Below are 19,652 nucleotides of genomic sequence, written 5' to 3'. Positions count from 1 at the left end.
AGATACAAAAATCAATCAATTTAATACACTAGATTAACAGAATGAAGGGGAAAAAAACCCTGGGATCATCTCAGTTGATGCAGGAAAAAAGTATTTGACAAAATTCAGTACCCTTTCATGATAAAAATACTCAACAAAGCAGGAATTAACGAATTTATTTTTTTTTAACGTTTATTTATTTTTGAAACAGAGAGAGAGACACATCATGAACGGGGGAGGGGTAGAGAGAGAGGGACACACAGAATTGGAAGCAGGCTCCAGGCTCTGAGCCATCAGCCCAGAGCCGGACGCGGGGCTCGAACTCACCGACCATGAGATCGTGACCTGAGCTGAAGTCGGACGCTTAACCGACTGAGCCACCCAGGCGCCCCCAACAAAGCAGGAATTAGAAGGCAACTACAACATAATAAAATCTATATATGAAAAATCCACAGCTAATTTCATACTTGATGGTGAAAGTCTGAAAGCTTTTCCTTTAAATTCAGGAACAAGGCAAGAATGCCCACTGTTGCCACCTGTATTCAAAACAGTACTGGAAGTTCTAGCCAAACAGACAAGTAAGAGAAATTTTAAAAGGCATCCAAATTAGAAAGGAAAAAGTAAAATCATTTTTGTATGCAGATGACATGATCTTTTATATAAAAAACCTTGTTTTGGTAGAAAAACCTTTTATATAGAAAAAACTGTTAAGCTAATAAATTAATTCAGCAAAGTAGCAAGAAACAAAGTCAACACATAAAAACCAGTTGTATTTCTATACATTAACAATGAACAATCCACAAAGGAAATTAAGAAAACCATTTACAATAGCATCGAAAAGAATAAAGTACCTAGGAATTAACATACCCAAGGAGGTAAAGGACTTATACAATGATAACTTCAAAGCATTGTTGAAAGAATTAAAGACATAAACAAATGGAAACATATCCCATGTTCATGAATTGAAAGACTTAGTATTGTTAATCTCTTTCAAAATCCTGATGACATTTTTGCAGAAATAGAAAAACCCACCCCAAAATTAAAAAGGAATCTCAAATAACCCCAAATAGCAAAACAATCTTGAAAAAGAACTGCAGAGCTGGAGGATTCATATTTCCTGATTTCAAAACTTGCTATATAAAGGGGTGCCTGGGCGGCTCAGTCGGTTAAGCGTCCAGCTTTGGCTCAGGTCAAGATCTCACAGTCCGTGAGTTCGAGCCCTGCATCATGCTCTCTGCTGTCAGCACAGAGCCTGATTCAGATCCTCTCTCTGTGTCCCTTCCCCACTCACTTGCTGTCAAAAATTAAAAAATAAACAAACATTAAAAAAATACTACACAGCTACAGTAATCAAAACAATGTTTACTGGAATAAAGATAGACATATAGATCAATAGAGTAGAGAGCCTAGAAATAAGCACCCACATATCTGATCAAGTAATTTTTGACAAGAGTGCTATGATCATTTAATAGAGAAAGGAGTCTTTTCAACAAATGGTGCTGGAAAAACTGGATATCCACATGCAAAAGAACGAAGTTGGACCCTTACCTAATGCCATATGCAAAAATTAAGTCAAAACATATTAAAGACTAAAATGTAAGAACTGAAACCATAAAACTCTTGGAAAAAATATAGGGCAGGGGCACCTGGGTGGCTCAGTCTGTTAAGTGTCCGACTCTTGATTTTACCTCAGGTCATGATCTCATAATTTGTGAGTTTGGCCCTGTGTCAGGCTCTGCACTCACAGCACAGAGCCGGCTTGGGATTCTCTTTCCCTGTCTCTCTGCCCTTCCCCCTGCCCTGTCTCAAAAATGAATAAATAAACATTAAAAAAATTTTTTTAATATAGGGCAAAAGCTTCATGACACTGGATTTGGCAATGATTCCTTGGCTCTGACACCAAAGGCACAGGCAACAAAAGAAAAAGAGACAAATTGTACTTCAGAAAAATTTAAAATTTTGTGCATCAAAGGGCACCTGGATGGCCCAGTTGGTTAAGCATCCGACTTTGGCTCAGGTCATGATCTCATGGTTTGTGAGTTTGAGCCCTGCATCAGGGTCTGTGCTGAGCCTGGAGCCTGCTTCAGATTCTGTGTCTCCCTCTCTCTCTGCCCTTCCCCCACTCATGTTTTGTCTCTGTCTCTCAAAAATAAATAAATGTTAAAAAAAAATTTCTTTTAATTTTGTGCATCAAAAGAATATCAATAGAGTAAAAAGCAAATCCACAGAATGAGAGAAAACATTTGCAAATCATGTATCTGATAAGAGGTTAATATTCAGAATATATAGAGAACTTCTAAAACTCAACAACAACAAAACAACCATATTTAAAAATGTACGAAGGACTTGAATAGGCATTTCTCAAAAAAAAAAAAAAAAAGATACACAAATGGCCAATAAGTACATGAAAAGATGCTCAGCATCACTTGATCTTAGGGAAATGCAAATCAAAATCACAATGAGATACCACTTCACACCCATTAGGATGGCTACTATCCAAAAAATGGAAATTGACAAGGGTTGGTAAGGATGGAGAGAAATTGGGAACCCTTGTGCACTATTGGTGGGAATGTGATATGGCACAGCCATTGCAAAAAGCAATATAGCAATTCCTCAAAATATTAAACATAGAATGATTTTATGATCCAGCAATTTCACTTCTGGGTATATACCTTAACAAATTGAAAGCAGAGTCTTTATAAAAGATATCTGTACAACAATGTTCATATCAGCATTATTCACAGTAGCTACAATGAGGAAGCACTCAAGTGTCTATCAGCAGGTGAATAGAAATGCAAAATGTGGTATATACATATGGGTTATTAGCTTTAAAAAGGAAGAAATTCTGATACATGCTAATACATGGATGAATCTTGAGGACATTATGCTAAGTGAAATAAGCCAGTCACAAAAAGACAAGTTTTGTATTGTTCCATTTATATGAGATACTTAGATTAGTTAAAACTGTAAAGACAGAAAATAGAATGGTGATTTCACGGCGGGGGTGGGTGAGGAGGGAGAGCAGGGAGTTATTATTTAATGAGTATAGAGTTTAACTTTTTGAGATGAAGAGTTCTGCAGATGGATGGTGGTGATGGCTGCACAACATTGTGAATGTAATACCAAAGTGGTTAAGATGGTAAACTTTATGTTTTTAATATTTTGCCACAATTTAAAAACTGGAAAAAATAAAATTTATCATGGTCAAAAATATATGTATTTAAGCATGCATAGCTTTTATAATCTAAAAAAGTTATGGACAAAAGTTCAATCCTAATGTTTTGTTACTTTGTGTGTTTTTATAAGAAGAGGACACTAAAAATACAGTGGTAAAATTTTCTACTTAGCCTAAAGAATAATTTGTCATTCTTTTTTCATATAGATGTATTTAGGGATTTGGGGTAATCTACCAGGTGTTGTGAAATGTCAAATGGAACAAGCACTTCATCTTGATTTTGGGACTGAATTGGAACCAAGGAAAGAAATAGTGCTATTTGATAAGCCAACTAGGGGAACAACTGTACAGAAATTCAAAGAAATGGTCTACAGTCTCTTTAAAGTAAGTATATCCATTCACATGTTGTTAGTGTGAGGCAGTATATTCTTCTGGAAGAGTTGGTAAAAAAACCTCATCCTAAGCCACAAAAATGTTGGTATTCTTTAACCTGTATCAAGGTCTCCATCTTGAGGAAATAATTCAAACAAAATGTGTGGAAGATGTTTATATTAACATTATTTATGATAGCTAAAAATATCCAGATATGAAAGGGGAATTCATTAAATTGATGAGCTGCTCTATAGTTTGACACTGTAACTGGCATACATTATTAAAGATGGGGGAGGGGATAAAATTAGTATACATACCCTGATTGCAAATTATTTTTCAAAGATTTAAAGAAATATTCATACAAAGATTAAATATATTAAAAGATAAAAATAGTTACAATTTTGGAAAGAATCTCTTTTTATTGCTGTCATATTTTCACTCAAAATCTTTTTTTTCTGGGGTTCCTGGTTGACTTAGTCAGTTAAACATTCAACTAGTGGTTTTGGCTCAGGTCACGATCTTGCAGTTCATGGGTTCTAGCCCCACATCGGGCTCTACGCTGAGAGTGTGGAGCCTGCTTGGGATTCTCTCCCCCTGCCTCTGCCCTTCCCCTACTCACACTTTCTCTTTCTCTCAAAGTAAGTTTTTTAAAAAATCTTTCTTTTCTTTGAACAGTTTACATTTTCAGACTATTTATCCCAAGAATCTTCATGGGGAAATACTTTTTTTTTTTTTTAGTTTTTATTTAATAAACACCCAACATGGGACTTGACTCACAACCCCAAGATCAAGAGCTGCACACCCCTCCAACTGAGCCAACTGGGAGCCCCAATACTTTTTAACCTTCATCATTGGAATGATATAACTTGAACAAAATAGTTCTATTAATGTATTTAACTACAAAATAGGAGAAAATAATTTTCCATTGACCCACATTATAACTTTGGATATGAGCACATTACACTGCAATTTTGCAAGTAAATGTATAAATAAGACAAAACTAATACTTAGTGTCTTGGATAACTGTTATTATCTACAGGGCCCAAGGGGCTAATGGAAGCTAGGGTGGCCATTTCTTAAAAAAATATATACTTAATGAAGTGGGTTTTACTATAATTATATAAAATATACTTATTCACTTAGTAAGCATGATATTTGGAGATGTATTAAGTTCCTTTACGGAGATTCAGTAACAAGATCATTACTTAGCATAGTAATCCTGTAAAGTTAGTATGTATATTATATGTGAGGTATTTTTCATTCCTTATACACATAGGCAAAGTTGGGTGACCAAGGAAACCTCTCTGAACTGGTTAATCTCATCTTGACGGTGGCTGATGGAGACAAAGATGGCCAGGTTTCCTTGGGAGAAGCAAAGTCAGCATGGGCACTTCTTCAACTAAATGAATTTCTTCTCATGGTGATACTTCAAGATAAAGAACATACCCCCAAATTAATGGGATTCTGTGGTGATCTCTATGTGATGGAAAGTGTTGAATATACCTCTCTTTATGGAATAAGCCTTCCATGGGTCATTGAACTTTTTATTCCATCTGGGTTCAGAAGAAGCATGGATCAGTTGTTCACACCATCATGGCCTAGAAAGGCTAAAATAGCCATAGGACTTCTGGAATTTGTGGAAGATGTTTTCCACGGCCCGTATGGAAACTTCCTCATGTGTGATATTAGTGCCAAAAACCTAGGATATAATGATAAGTATGATTTGAAAATGGTGGACATGAGAAAAATCGTGCCAGAGACAAACCTGAAAGAACTTATAAAGGATCGCCACTGTGAGTCTGATTTGGACTGTGTTTATGGCACGGATTGTCGAACTACCTGTGATCAGAGTACAATGAAGTGTACTTCAGAAGTGATACAACCAAACTTGGCAAAAGCCTGTCAGTTACTCAAAGACTACCTACTGCGTGGTGCTCCAACGGAAATTCGTGAAGAATTGGAAAAGCAACTTTATTCTTGTATTGCTCTCAAAGTCACAGCAAATCAAATGGAAATGGAACATTCTTTGATACTAAATAACCTAAAAACGTTACTGTGGAAGAAAATTTCCTACACAAATGACTCTTAGTTCATTTGGACATCATGACCATCATAGGAAACTTAACAATTCTATGGAAAAATTTTGAGCATTAAAAAAATGGCTTCTGACTCAAATCCTTTCCAGTTATATGAAACCCCTTTTCCCTGGTTTTAAGAAGCCATCATCTTAAGATACATATTGATTGCTTGAAGGAATGGCAGGAGGTATAGGATGAACTGATCCAAAGATTAATTCCTGCATTAGAAGCCCTGGTACATTTCTTCCCAGTACATTCACTGTGTTAACTATTTTGACTAATGACCTAAAATAATGCTGTGAAAAGCCTCATCCCATAAACAGTGAGAGTATTTCGTAGATTTTACTTAAGCCAAAATACCATTGCTGGAAACATTGCAATGAAGCTGCTGTTTAAAAAATATATATATACGTACACTTACTGAAGTCTTAGCATGGTAAAGTTTGCACATTAACAAGAAATTAAGACTGCAAAGCAGGTAAAGTTACTCCTTTATAAACAGATGTTGGGTTAATAGCATGGTTTGTTGTATTTATAGACCTAAAAACATTTGTTACATGGCTTCAGAATGTTGAGTGGCTATTAGCTTAAAAATAAAAATCCATCAGAAAGTGTTCTACTTGGCAATATGTAACTGCCAAGTTTAGAGGCTGAAACTGGATGAGCTTTCATCATCCTTGATTTGATGGGTCCTTCATAGGGTCAATGAGCAGTCCTTCAAAACTGACTTAAGGCCATCAACTCAATCCAAATCCACAAGTCTGAATTTGAGCTATGGGGAAGTGGGACATTAAGAGGCAGACTCTGAAATCATGGGACTCTTTAATAACAATTTCCCATTTTGAACAGTATTTCCTGTTGGCCAAAGGGCTATTTCTTCAGAGGCATGTAAATTTATTTTTCCATGTGAACTTGATATGCAAGTTAATATTTGTTCATGTTATTTTCATGTTTATTAAGATCTGGCATGTACCTTTCAACATCTCTTTTGAAGGAACCTCTTTTGAAGGAAGACCCAGTATTTTTTGCTCCAAGGTTTCACCTGATTAAAGTGAAATGTTATGTGAACTTCACTGGACAGCCTTCTCTCAAAAATTAAAGCCATTGATGAGCACGTTTTGCTTACTTTAAAATGGTGTAGTTTGAAGGTACCTTTTCTTCCCACTAACCATCTGGTTACAATAAATGAATGGAAGAAATATTTCCTAGTGGATGGTTGGTCTGTTGCTTGCCAGACTTTTTAACGGAGAGCTGTATATCATACAATTAGAGGGACAACTCCTGTCACGGAAAACAGAAGCCCAAGAAGCAGGTGTGAACTTTGAGTCAATATGTAAAGTTATACTTGTTTCTTGAAGCAAACAAAAACAACCCATCAACTCCTCTGCTTTTATATTTGAGGTTATTTCTTGTAGTTTCATTAACAAGAGGTTAACACAGAAACTGCTGCTTGGTGAATAAGTTTATTATTGTCTTTATCTGAAAAATCTTCATAGAAAATTGTGGTTTGGTTTATTAGCTCTCAGCAGCCCGCTCCTGAGCTCTAAGGAAGCTTGCCTTCTTCTGAGCTACCCGATCTTTCTTCTGGGCAAGAGACATTTTGGGACGGTTCCACCTATAGAACAGAGTAAAATTAAGATACAAATGTGATTTTTAACAACCATAGCTAGAGGATAAAAAACAAATATTTAACTTCGAAAAGGACAAGACTGCAACCAGGTCAAACAATCCAAATTCCAATATACCTACTTATGATCATAAGCTAACTTCCCCACACCCATTATTAAAGAGATGCATTATTTAAAAATGCAGTTAACTGGTAGTTATACTGTACTGGGATAGAAGGGGTCAGCTCAGTAAGCAGTTTCTGAGGCTAATACATTTCTATCACCATAATTACTTTAGCAAACCTGGTTCCCCTCACTTCTGCAACATCATGCAGAGTTAGTGATCGAGTTTGCACAACTTCAGTAAGAGTCTGAGTAACACAAAACAAGGCAAGGAACTCCTCCCAACCTCTCTTAAAAAGACAACAGGAGGATGCATACCTCTTCTTTTTGACTTCTTTCTTAGGCTTCTTCTCATAGACTGGATTCTCTCGAATAGCAGCATGAGCTTTCTTATACATCTCCTCCATCTGAAAGAAAGCAAAGCAAACAGTACTTGGTTTCATTTCACATGCCCTACAACAGTCAGGTAACACTGCATTCTACTACTGGCTCTATTTCATCCTTCTAAACCAGACTGTCAAAAGCAACTAAACTAGGTCAATGCTGGTATCTCCTATTTCTACATGTAACCCACCTTTTCTTTAAAATACTCTGACCTCCCTCCCCTACTTGCGCATTTTCAAAATAAACTTTAAAAATAAATAAATAAATAACAGGGCGCCTGAGTGGCTCAGTCAGTTAGATGTCTGACTCTTCAATCTCAGCTCAGGTCATGATCTCTAACACCCTGCATCAGGCTCTGTGCTGACACTGTGGGAGCCTGCTTGGAATTCTTGCTTTCTGCCACTCCCCCTTCCCCATGCTCTCTCAAAATAAATACATTTTAAAAAATAAAATACTGTCTGACCTAAATTCTTTTTGAAAGCACGCACATGACACTTAACCAACTGAGCCACCCAGGTGCCCCTGACCTAAATTCTTTTATTCAAGTGAGAATACATGCCAAAACCAAGGACTTAAGATGTTAAGATGAAAGGTATATGGGGCCAACAAGCAATTGCTAAATTCATTTGTGTTCTCCCACATTCCCCCGATTTGTATTTTCCTTCAGTACCTGATAAGATCTTTCAATGCTATACCCAGAACTGCATACCAGGGACCTCTTCTATCTATTACTATTAGGAATCACTAGTATTTGGCAACAGTATTAGGCCTCTGTGGAAACAGAGGTTTGAATTTCCCTAGAAAACCCTGAGACACTATCCAATTAGATCTTAATGAGAATTTTGTTCTAAAATTCATAAACAACAATGCTGTATCTCTGAACTGTTTCAATCACCACCTCCAAATAAATGACGATGGGTTCTATGGAAGACCAAGTCATGAAGCAGCTAAAAAATGCCTGAATGTTCATTATCACAATATAGTAACAAGCAGAGCCCCCTAAAGAATGAGTCACAGTAATCCAAGTCTCTAAAATTACTCATTCAATATGGAGAAAATATCACTACATGCATTTATTTGTATAAAACTTAGCAAAAGACAGGGGGTGCCTGGGTGGCTCAGTCGGTTAAGCAGCCGACGTCGGCTCAGGTCATGATCTTGCGGTCCATGAGTTCGAGCCCCGCGTCGGGCTCTGTGCTGAGAGCTCAGAGCCTGGAGCCTGTTTCAGATTCTGTGTCTCCCTCTCTCTGACCCTCCCCCATTCATGCTCTGTCTCTGTCTCAAAAATAAACGTTAAAAAAAAAAAAAAAACTTAGCAAAAGAAAATAATGCCAACACTTTCACTGCATGAGATCTCAACTCCCTAAATCCCTCCTCAAAGTTTCTCTTTTATTTTAGGCACTTGATGACAGCTCCCCACTGTATTTAACAAATCTATTCGATGACTTCAAGTGCAATCATTTAATAAATCTAAGCAACTTGGTCCATTCGTTCCAAGAGAAACCAAGAGAAAATACAACCGTGTACATAATGAGTTTAGGTAAAAACCACTTCCTCCTAGGGCAAGTCAAATGTCTGCAGAGGATTTCAGCAGCCATGCAGAAAAACAGGCTTCCATAGATCAAATTAATGAGCTAGCCGGGAAAAGTACATTATCCTAAGAGTGGTCCAGCTGAAGTACACCACATACATTAGAAAGCATTAAGAAATAGATATCTGAAAGGAGCTTAGGAATTTGGAAAGTTTTGAGCAAGTGTGACATTACCAGAGTAAAAAATGGCTTAGGAAGAAAAATTATGCAGGCCAAGTAGAATCATCACAAGTAAAAGACCTATTTACCACAGCAAATGAGGACAATGTCAATAGTAGCATAAAAGCATAAATTTCTGAAAATTATCATGTACTTGAATTACCAACATAAATACTAACCTTTTCTTAGCTCCAAAACTCAAGCTATGTTTATTCAGCCCTAGACTGTGTACTAAGCATATAAATGACAGTGATCTTCAATTACAACTCTACTTAAAAGATTTTCATAACCATAACTGTGTCAAAATGGAAACTGTTCACTAACAGAAAAGGACATTTGATATAACCTCCAATTTATATACAACTCCATAAGCTACATAATAGTTTTGTAATAATCAGTGTGATTTTTGTGTTCTGTGCCTATTATCTTCCATTACTACAATGGATTAACAGAGAACCTTGGAGTTGTAAAACTTTAGGGCTCATAAATTCTTTTTTTTAACGTTTATTTATTTTTGAGACACAGCGACAGAGCATGAGTGGAGGAGGGGCAGAGAGGGAGACACAGAATGCAAAGCAGGCTCCAGGCTCTGAGCTCGACGCAGGGCTCCAACTCAAGAACAAGATCATGACCTGACCTGAAGGACACTTAGCCGACTGAGCCACCCAGGCACCTCTACCTTGTCTGACTTTTAACTTACTCTTACCCACTATTCCAATTTCATGTCAACCCATTTTAAGGTAAGGACAGCTCATTTGAGTCCATCTATACCTATTAACATACTCATATTCAACTTGTAGATGTTAACTGGAAATAAAACTACTAATGTACCCACCAAAACCAAGTAGTAAAGCGCTCTATAAACTAACCAATACAGGAATTTTTAGTTAAAATTTTTACCATGTCTGGAGTAACGTTGTTCTTTATGTATTGAGAGAACTGTTTTTTGTAAGCATCTTCATCTTCTTCCATTAGGTAACGCATATAATCTGCAACATTTTGACCCATGATGTGCTTCCGATGTACTTCTGCATTGAATTCCTTGCTTTCTGAATCATAACCAGGGAATCGTTTGGTACTAAAACAAAGTTTTTCATTTTAGTATGTAATGATTGAAATCAGTTCACTAGCAGGAATTCACTTCAGTAGCTGCCATCAGTCCCGTCTTGAAACAATTAATTGCATCATATGCAACCAAAGGACCAACTACTGACTGCTCAGTTAGTGGGATATCATCATTCAGCAGCTGATCTCTGAATTCCCAGATAGAAGAGAAAAATCATGCCACAAACACCTTTAAAAGTCACGAAATGAATCAAGCTTCTACCACTATCAAGTTAATTTTCCATATTAGTATAGGAAATGGTTTCAAAACTGTTCCCCCCCCAAACCCTAGAATTTCAGTGGTGCCTCAGAGTACATGGAGATAAGTGATTTGTTCAAGACCACATCTAATAGGTGCTTTGCAAGAGATCTGCAGGTCCCTAAAAATGTATGTCCCACCATTATAAAAGTTCCAGTTAGGTTACATTTCACAGGCTAACCTCTCCAACGCCAAAACCTATAGCCAGATAAAATTTTGGTTAAGTCACCAACTACTTAAATAACCTTACAAGGCTAATAATAAATCATGTCTTAAAGATGCATCTACTCAACAATAACAAAAATCATTAACTTAAACCAAAGGAACTACCAAATTAAAATCACCTACTTAGCCTCTAATGATCTACAATCTTATTTCCAGTGGAAAGTTTGGGAATTTATCTTAAGCCTTTTCTCAAAATCTTTTCCTGGAGTTGACAGTTTCCCATAACTGAATAAGGCAATTTCATTCTGAATGAAAAGAAAATGCATTGGGAGGGGAGTGAACTGGAGTTGCTCGTTTCTAACCAAAACTAAGCCACAACACAAAAGCTGGTGGTTTCAACCCTGGCTTTTCTGCTACTGGCTCTAAAACCTTGAACGAATCATTTACCTCTGAACCTTAGTCTCATTTATGAAATACGTTACAATTCCTTCCTGCCCTGCCAGGTTCCTTTTGCATAGTATTAAGCATATAGCAGGTACACAATGATAGCTTCCTATTATTTTAATTGATTCAGTAATCTCCAGAGTCCAACCAGTTAGAAATGGAAATACTGGAGTCTAAACAATGAAGATTTGAATACTATTACCTGTGAGGAATAGACAAGCCTCCATCCACAGCTCCCTTGAGGGCCCCAAAAACTTTATTTCCAGTAGTAGTTCTGGCAAGACCTGCATCCAAATAGCAGGTGAAGGCACCAGGTTGACCATCAATGCTTTCCACATTGTATTCATCTCCAGTCACTTCTACTTGGCCTTCATAGATCTTATCCATGCCAAACCTATTGAGAAGCTATTAACAAAAAAGCCAGTCTAAATATATTTAAACAATTCTAACATCCAGTCACAACATTAATGACCTGACGAGGAGAAAAAATTTCCTTCCAATTCACTTATCCCTTTGTACCAACTTACTTTTAAATATTAAGATGCTACAAAAAGAAACTTCAGACCTTCGAATTTATAACAATTTTGTCTTGTAGCTCTGAACCTTTGCTACATGTCCATACTTGATTTATGTAGCCATCAATTAAGATGTAACCATGCTGTATGTATCTACTCAAGGGAGATATTCTCCACATTTCTTCAGTCTTATTTGGCTACAATAAAATTCAACTATTTATGTTATCACACATGTAGTTTTGATTAATTTCATTAAAATCTTAGGAGGAGGATCCTGGGCAGAAGAGAACATCTGGAGAGCTCTACTCTCCAAAGACATACATCAATAAGGGTGACTCCTCTGCTAGTACATCTAACTAGAACTTCACCACAAGCAGTGTGAGTTTGCACCACGTTGTTCTCATATATAAGGACGATGCTTTCCACTCCTACTCAAGCATATTTATAACCAATGAAAATGTGGGTCCCTAACAATGATGCATGCTTAACATTTCCAATGCAAAACAAGATCGGTAACAGAAAACAAAAGGCAAAAAAAAAAAAAAAAATCACATTTGCATCTACTTTCCACGTATTATAGGAAATGATGCCACCCAAAGGCAAAAATGATTAAAAAAACTGAATCCCATACCCATGCCTGCTCACCCTCCCCAAATTTAAAACATTGTTTCTCAAAATTAACATGTGTATAACCTGGACATCCTACTATAGATTCCAGGAGTGAGGAGTGCAGCCTGCATTTTAAATGTGCACTGATGGTCAGAAAATCTATACCTCTGAATAAAGGTCTGCAACATCCAACAAGGCAATAATTAACCTACAGATGGCTATTTAAAATTGTTTAAATTCAGTGCTCGCTTCAGCAGCACATATACTAAAATTGTTTGAATTCAATTCCTCAACAGCACCAGCCACATTTCATGTGCTCAACATCCACATGTGGCTAGTGGCTATCATTCTTTGGTTTATACTCTAGTAATCTAGACCCAACCCACAGGGTAAAATAACAAAAACTATCTCCCCAGAGTACTAGAAAACTGTGTAGTCTCAAACTTTGTATTTATAAAATTGTCTTCCCTGATGATGACCTTGTAAGCAACAGCACAACAACAGGCACTTCCCAGAAGCCACAGCTGAGAGTATCTTATTCATGTGTGAACATCTACCTGGCAGACAACTCTTAACAATGAGCGAGTTGTAAAACATCAAAGTTATCTTCTACATACCCTGCGGGCCAGCAGCAGGCCAGTACAATATGCTGCAGCATAATTTGTCAGGCCAACCTTCACACCATACTTTGGGAGTTCATGAGCATACGCTGCACAAACTATCATGTCTCCTTCTATACGGGCATAAGCAATCTGTAAGAGAAAAACCAGATTAGTAATCTGTATTTTCAACTGTTTGATTACTTGTCCTAGGTGTCTTCTTTTTCAAAGGACTTAAAAAAAAAAAAGAAAAAAGCTGGACACAAATTACAACGCTTAGAATCTGTCTTTGTTAACCTTACCAATGGGAGTTTATGGTTTGGTCAACTATAGCAGATAGGTTTTCTGTAAATGTCATAATATCACAAATTGAACTAAAAGTACCACACAGACATTGAACATCGAAATGCCTTTGGAATAAAACTGTTGTTCTTTCCAAATACTGAAAAGACTTAGCTGCATTAGTCAATGAATTAAAGAGGCATCATGAAAAAGTCAAAAAAGGAATCATTATTTCAAAAATCTTTTGAACTAAGCATAGCTAGGTCCAACAATGCTTCTAATACCTAATGTTTAGTTATCTGAACTTAGGGATGAAGGAACTGTTAGTTTGCCCAGAAAACAGAGGTGTGCCTGCAAAAGCTCAGCAAATCATTAACTGTGAAAAATTTTCCCTAAATGTAAAAGCCCAGAAAACTAGCTTCTAGGAGCAAACTACCATTTTCTGGATGTCTTTTATGGGAAAGACACCTTCATACAGATTTATCAAAGCCTATTTCAAGCAATGAGCAGAAATAAAAACAATCTTAAAAGCCTAATTTAACCTCTACAACTCTCTCTTCAATAAGCAGTGGTATTGTGGCATATAAGGCCATACAGCACAAGTCAGGATTTAGTCCGTTAACAAATTCTATTACTCTCTTGGAACTGGAAAATGCAAGAACATACTTGGCCTCAAATTTATCCTCCTACCCCTAGAAGAATAGTATATACCCTAGATTTCTCCAATCCTCTCCCCCACCATTAGAAAATGGGATTAAACTAGTTTGGTCAGGATTGTCAAACATGGCCAATTTTTCAGTTGAGTATTTTAATGTACCAATCCCTCCCATGCTCCAACTTCAGGCCTACTAAAAGAAAAACACTACTCAATGTTTTTAAAATGCCAGGCACTAGAGAGCCTCTAATCCATACATGTGTTTTGCCCCCCAAGTACAACTTCTCCAGCATTCAGTTAAAGAGGGTGAGGTTTACCATCTGTTGCTTGAGTTCTGAATACAACTTACCTGACAAATGATATCTCTGTTGGTTACGCGAACTATCATCCTGTATTTAGGTGTGTTGTACTTATTTTTATCCTGAATTACCAAGCGCTTCCGGGCATAGTAATCAGTTTTACCCTCTGGGGGGGAAAAAAAGCAATTTAAGAAAGTCTGTTCCACTGCAGAATCTTCTAATATTGTGAACATGAGTAACTGACCATACCTCGTCTTCTTCTAAATTTCACTTGGTATCTCTTGAAGTAAGCCTTATTCTTGACAACTTTAACAAACCCCTTTAAGAATAGAAGAATGTTATTAAAACTTTGATAAATGGTTTACGATATTTTTGATATCTGCGCTAACTCTGTAACAAAACAACACTTCAAGAGTGAATCCACACAACTGTCACTTTTGTAGACTCCAGTTTCTCAAACCAGAGGGTCAAGAATCACTTTTTCTACTTCCCATCAATCACTTTTCCAAAGCATTGCTTTAGACAGCAATCTTGCCTAACGTCAGTTTGTTCCAAACACCATACGTCTCATTTTGAGAACCTAACCTCGTATTTCCTGCACTGTCCGCGCACGTTTTCCAAAAGCCTCAATTACTTGCCACAAAACTCATCTGGTCAAGGGCATATTTAGCAATTACTCCCGATTAAAAGAGCACTATCCCCCTCGAACCAAAGCAACGCCCCATCCCCCAAATCATTAAAAACTAGTGCCAGCAACAGTCTAGAGACAGAGGCAGGAGGCACCTACCAACTAAAGGAGCTTTCTTTCGGGGCTCAGAAAAGCCACAGCCTCCAGGCTGACTGTTAAGTTTAAAAGCCACCTCTGGAAGACCCACCGACCCAAGACTCTCCCGAAAAAACCACGGAGCAGTCAGGGCTGGATGAGTCCGAGGAGCCGCAGCCCATCTCCACTCAGGCATCCCCAACTACTCACGGGACCGACTGCATGCAATCTTCCCCGCCTGCTGGTGCCCCTTCGGACAAGCCGGCACTATCCCCACAGCCTGTCTACTAAAATCATCCCCCTCCTCAATGCGCCGCCTCGGCTCCTGATTTTCTTCGTCAACCCCTCCCCCAAGCTTGCGCGCCGGGCGGCAGCCATTAAGGCCACGCTGGGAGCGGCAGCCCTACCTCAGCAGAGCCCACTATCGAACGCCATCCAACCCCAGCGCCGCGCGAAACGGATCCTAGGCTGGCGTTTGAGCAAGGACAGGGAACCCCCGTGCACCCGTAGCCCCGATTCCAGATATCCACTCACCATCCTGCGGAACAGAGACCGGCGTCCGCGGCTCGCCACAGACCAGCAGGCCCAGCACCGCTCCGCGGGGGGAAAAGGCCTCAGTCCGTGCGCAGGCGCAGTATGTAGCACTGATGATCACGCGAGCGACGTATGGAAGAGAGAGCGCGCCGGCCCTAGGCGTGCGGAGTACTGCCCCCATCTGGCGGGAGGACCGATGCTGGACTTCGCCGGTCAGTAACAAACCTTCAAAGCCACCGAGTCCCCAAACTCCTGGCTGGAAATCCGGTTGGGATAGGCGGTAAGTAGCAGGGAGGATTATAGAAGTTGTCAGTTTCATATGCTAAGAAGTTGTTTCGTAAGGAACATATATGACTTTGTAAATAGGAAAAAAAGTTTAAAATTAAATAGAATATATTTGCTGTGCAGCTCGTTTGCACCCTCCAGGACTCTACCTCCTGGACCTGGACTACTCATCCGGGTCCAGGTCATACAGGATCTCTTCAGGAAGCCTTGTCCCAGTACTTCAAACCTGAGTGAGGAAGGAGCCTCTCTTCTGCCTTCCCACAGCACCTTCAAATCTGCTTCAGCCTACCCTCCCCTGTAAACACCCTGAGGGTGGGCCCTGAAGTCCCAGTTCACCCTTGAATTGCCTAGCACCATGCTGGCATTCAGTAAGTGCTTGGTGTTTGTTAAATGGTAAAAGAACTACTTACTGCACCCCTTTACCTCCATCATCTTTCTTGATCCCTGACAGCTTCATTCTTTTTCCCTCCATCACTCTGAGCTAGTCAGCTTAATTTTTCTCTGTAAGTACTTTTTTTTCCATTCTTTCAAAACTAATTTAAATTAAGGAATAAGCTGTTCCCTTTCCGTGTTCTACACACGCAGACTGAGGAGAACCAATCAACAAGCACCAACCAAACAAAAAAGCGCCTCAAGAGAAAGTACTCCCTTACCTAATAGCATTTCAAAGGTGGTCGTTGGGCTATTGCATGAGAATCATTTGAGTACTGGTTAAAATGCAGATATCTGAATATCCCACCTTTCCTGAATCAAACTTGCTGGTTTGGGCCCAGGAATCTCAATTTTTAATTTGGCCTCAATCTCAATCAATGCAGGAGGTCTCAGGAAAGCAGAAAACAAATCTTATTTTGTCCAGTAATGGAATTTACTGATGCTACCAGGAAAAGAAAGCGAATTACTTACCAGCACAGCTGCTTAAAATATTCCCATCTTCAGAATGAGTGTTAACTCTATACCCCCATCATTCAAAATTTAAACTTACTCTTGGGAAGTGAATGTACATATAATTAATGTAGCAGGAAAAAATCAGTGTGCAAACTGCTCAATATCAGAGCAGGGAGGAGGGTCTGTCAAACAGAATGACAAGTTTAAGTGGCTCCAAAAAACTGCCTTTGGACTAAACTAAAATTATGATACTAATTTCCTCTGGTTTCATTTGTAACTTCTTATATAACAGGAAAAATGTACATCGAGTCCACTCTGGCCAATGTCAACAGAGCTTTCAAGGAGAAATGTTAAAACGTTTCACGGACAAGTGTGGTTCAATCTTTGCCAAGTGGCTTTTAGAAGTACAAGGAAAGAAGTATATAACTTATATTTATAGAAAATAAAGATCTTCATTTTGGTGTTTCACTAATTTATTAGCCTCTGAAAGGTGCCACATGTCTTTTTCAGGCCCTGCTTACCCTGGAGGGTGGAAGGATCAGAAGGGAAATCTACCTGGAAATAGGCCCACCCCTAATTTTACATGTTTTAGGGCAAGAGTATGTATGAAGGCCCACATATCATGCAGCTGAATATTTAGAAGTTATGAAGCAACCTAACACATTGTTGAATTAAACATTGTTTTATCTTCCTTGTACTTCTTACGTTATTAGTCTTCATAACAACAAAATTAAAAATATATGCCCCTATTGCCTTTGGCTGCAGCTGGGGGTCTATAGCAAGTATTGGCTGGCTCAGCCAGTGCAGATGGTGATACCAGGAGCCAGGGGAACTTGTTTAGCACCCTTACCTAACATAATCTTGCTCAAGTGGTCAAAGTTAAAATTCACCAGCAATGGACCAGTCAGCGTTTTGTGCCTCCTGATATGATGCATTGAGAAGAACACAGAAGTTACTTGCTACCAAATTTATGTAATTTAATCTAATTACATAATTTAACTATTCTGATATGTGATGAACTGCAAACAAACTCAAACTGAGGGACATTCTACAAAGTAAGTGGTCTGTATTCCTCAGAAATTACAAAATCATGATGGATAAGGCCAGACTGAAAGAGACCAAAGTGATTTAACAGCTGAATGAAGTATGTGATCCTGGAACACATCCTGGATAAAAAAGAAGATGAAAAGGAAGACTTTAATTTCTTTTGTACAAAAGACATTCTCAGAACAATCAATGAAATTTGAATGGAGTCTGTGGATTAGATGGATTAGATGGTAGTAATAGATCAATGTTAACTGGATAGGTATACCATGGTTATCTATAGGTGTTCTTGGTTGTTAGGAAATATACTCTGAACTATTTTGAAGTAATGGGCATTATGTTTGCAACTGACACTCAGTGTATGGCTCAGGAAGAAACCACATATGTGTGTGAATACACATACACATATATGTTTGTAAAGAGGAAAAACAACAATAAAGCAAATATGTTAAAATGTTAACAATGGAGAATCTGGGAAAAAGACATATGGAAATTCTTTGTACTATTCTTACAAACAATTTGTGATTGTGAATTTATTTCAAAATAAAAACTAAAACAATTCTTGCTGGAGTGGGAAATACTTTTTATGATTTGAAATGAGAGTGAACTCAATTTTATGCTATATGTCAAACATATATTACAAATAGAAACTCAGCAATTTTATTTATTGTAGTGATGGTTTCACACCAAAATACAAAAAGATTTCTATGATGTTACCCATATATTATGATTTTGAGATAACTACTTACTGCCCTAATCAGCTGGTTCTGTACTGTTACCAACTTTAATAATTATAATCAAAAACATCTTAAGTTATTTCAAAATGTTTTTTTCTTTGCAATTGACTTTTGCTTTATTTGAACTTATACACTGAAGGATAGCAAATAGTATGAACTACCTTATGGTTGGATACCCTTAATTGATATTAATCCATTAGAAACATTTTAAACATTCTAAACCTATACTTTTATGTAGGAAAAACTAATTATCCTCCCTCAATAAAAGAATAAACTTTCTTTTTAAAATATAAATCTGTGGTTTTTATGGAACTGAAAGTCAGTAAAATATCAAAGGCAACCAAACATAATTATGATCACCACCATAATTATGTCTGGGTGTTCTGTTGATAAGCTATTGATGTTTGAATGACTGATAAGATAAAGACATACAAAATTAATAAATTTATTGCATAAAAGTTCTGTTTCATATCTTCATTTCAGCAAAATTTCTATGTTGTTATCACTAAGATACCACACCATTTGTGTTCTACAGATAGTAATGCCAGCTTGGACAGTCTTTCTTGGATCATTGATGTGCTTATGTAATTTTTGTTAATTTCAACTAGGAGAAATTTTGTTATGCTGAAGCAAGAGAAACTGGAATTTTAAATAAAATTTATAAAGCAATACACTATTTAGATTTGGAAATGAACCATGATCTTTACATATCACATTCTAACAATGTAATGATGTCATATAAGATAAATTATTATCTTCAATAGAATACAATAGAAACTATTACTAGATTTAAAAAATTGTTTAATGTTTATTTTAAAAGAGAAAAGAGTGTGTGTTCATGTGCACACATGCAAGCAAGTGGGGAAGGGGGAGAAAGAGAGAGAGAGAGAGAGAGAGAGAGAGAGAGAGAGAGAGAGAATCCCAAGCAGGCTCTATGCTGTCAGTGCAGAGCCCAATGCAAGGCTCCATCCCTTGAACTGTGAGATCATGACCTGAGCTGATATC

General features: G+C 37.8%; 2 protein-coding genes and 2 non-coding genes across 5 annotated transcripts in view; 1 reads left to right on the top strand and 3 right to left on the bottom strand.

Annotated features, from left to right (window-relative positions):
- The window catches only part of DIPK1A (divergent protein kinase domain 1A), a 107,265-nt gene extending 100,460 nt beyond the window's left edge, over positions 1–6,805 (top strand). The window contains exons 4-5 of the mRNA XM_040470991.1: positions 3,362–3,538; positions 4,803–6,805. Of these exons, the coding sequence (XP_040326925.1) occupies positions 3,362–3,538; positions 4,803–5,615 (990 nt within the window). The 3' untranslated portion in view covers positions 5,616–6,805. The remainder of the gene's footprint in view (positions 1–3,361; positions 3,539–4,802) is intronic.
- A 243-nt stretch (positions 6,806–7,048) lies between these two features.
- Positions 7,049–15,803, bottom strand: RPL5 (ribosomal protein L5). Of its 2 annotated transcripts, none has more exons than XM_040470994.1 (8): positions 15,697–15,803; positions 14,649–14,718; positions 14,450–14,565; positions 13,182–13,316; positions 11,643–11,845; positions 10,369–10,546; positions 7,653–7,738; positions 7,049–7,219 (listed from the first exon to the last, which is right to left on the bottom strand). In XM_040470994.1, exons 1-8 carry the CDS (start codon positions 15,697–15,699, stop codon positions 7,120–7,122), a joined length of 891 nt encoding a protein of 296 aa, XP_040326928.1. In that variant the 5' UTR covers positions 15,700–15,803; the 3' UTR covers positions 7,049–7,119. The 2 variants fall into 2 exon arrangements, with proteins under 2 accessions (XP_040326928.1, XP_040326927.1); XM_040470993.1 differs by having other exon boundaries at positions 7,052–7,219; positions 7,653–7,741.
- LOC121027902 (small nucleolar RNA SNORA66) lies at positions 7,431–7,567 on the bottom strand. Its single transcript, XR_005788984.1, has one exon. It is a non-coding gene; the product is annotated as a small nucleolar RNA SNORA66 (small nucleolar RNA).
- On the bottom strand, positions 10,617–10,712 carry LOC121027897 (small nucleolar RNA SNORD21). Its single transcript, XR_005788979.1, has one exon. It is a non-coding gene; the product is annotated as a small nucleolar RNA SNORD21 (small nucleolar RNA).
- Positions 15,804–19,652: the final 3,849 nt, after the last annotated feature.

Source organism: Herpailurus yagouaroundi, unplaced genomic scaffold, assembly GCF_014898765.1.
Source record: "Herpailurus yagouaroundi ecotype Mexico unplaced genomic scaffold, PumYag 77, whole genome shotgun sequence".
NCBI classification, from domain to species: Eukaryota; Metazoa; Chordata; class Mammalia; order Carnivora; family Felidae; genus Herpailurus; species Herpailurus yagouaroundi.
The sequence above is the reverse complement of the archived record's forward strand: the minus strand, read 5'-3'. Positions and strand labels throughout refer to the sequence as shown.

Bases quoted from the DNA above. Each gene is read 5' to 3' on its own strand.
- RPL5 (XM_040470993.1), bottom strand. The intron at 13,317-14,449 runs GTAAGTTGTATT...TTTCTCTTACAG, and splicing joins ACAGAGATATCATTTGTCAG to ATTGCTTATGCCCGTATAGA. The intron at 10,547-11,642 runs GTAATAGTATTC...ACTTTGTTTTAG, and splicing joins GGCTTGTCTATTCCTCACAG to TACCAAACGATTCCCTGGTT.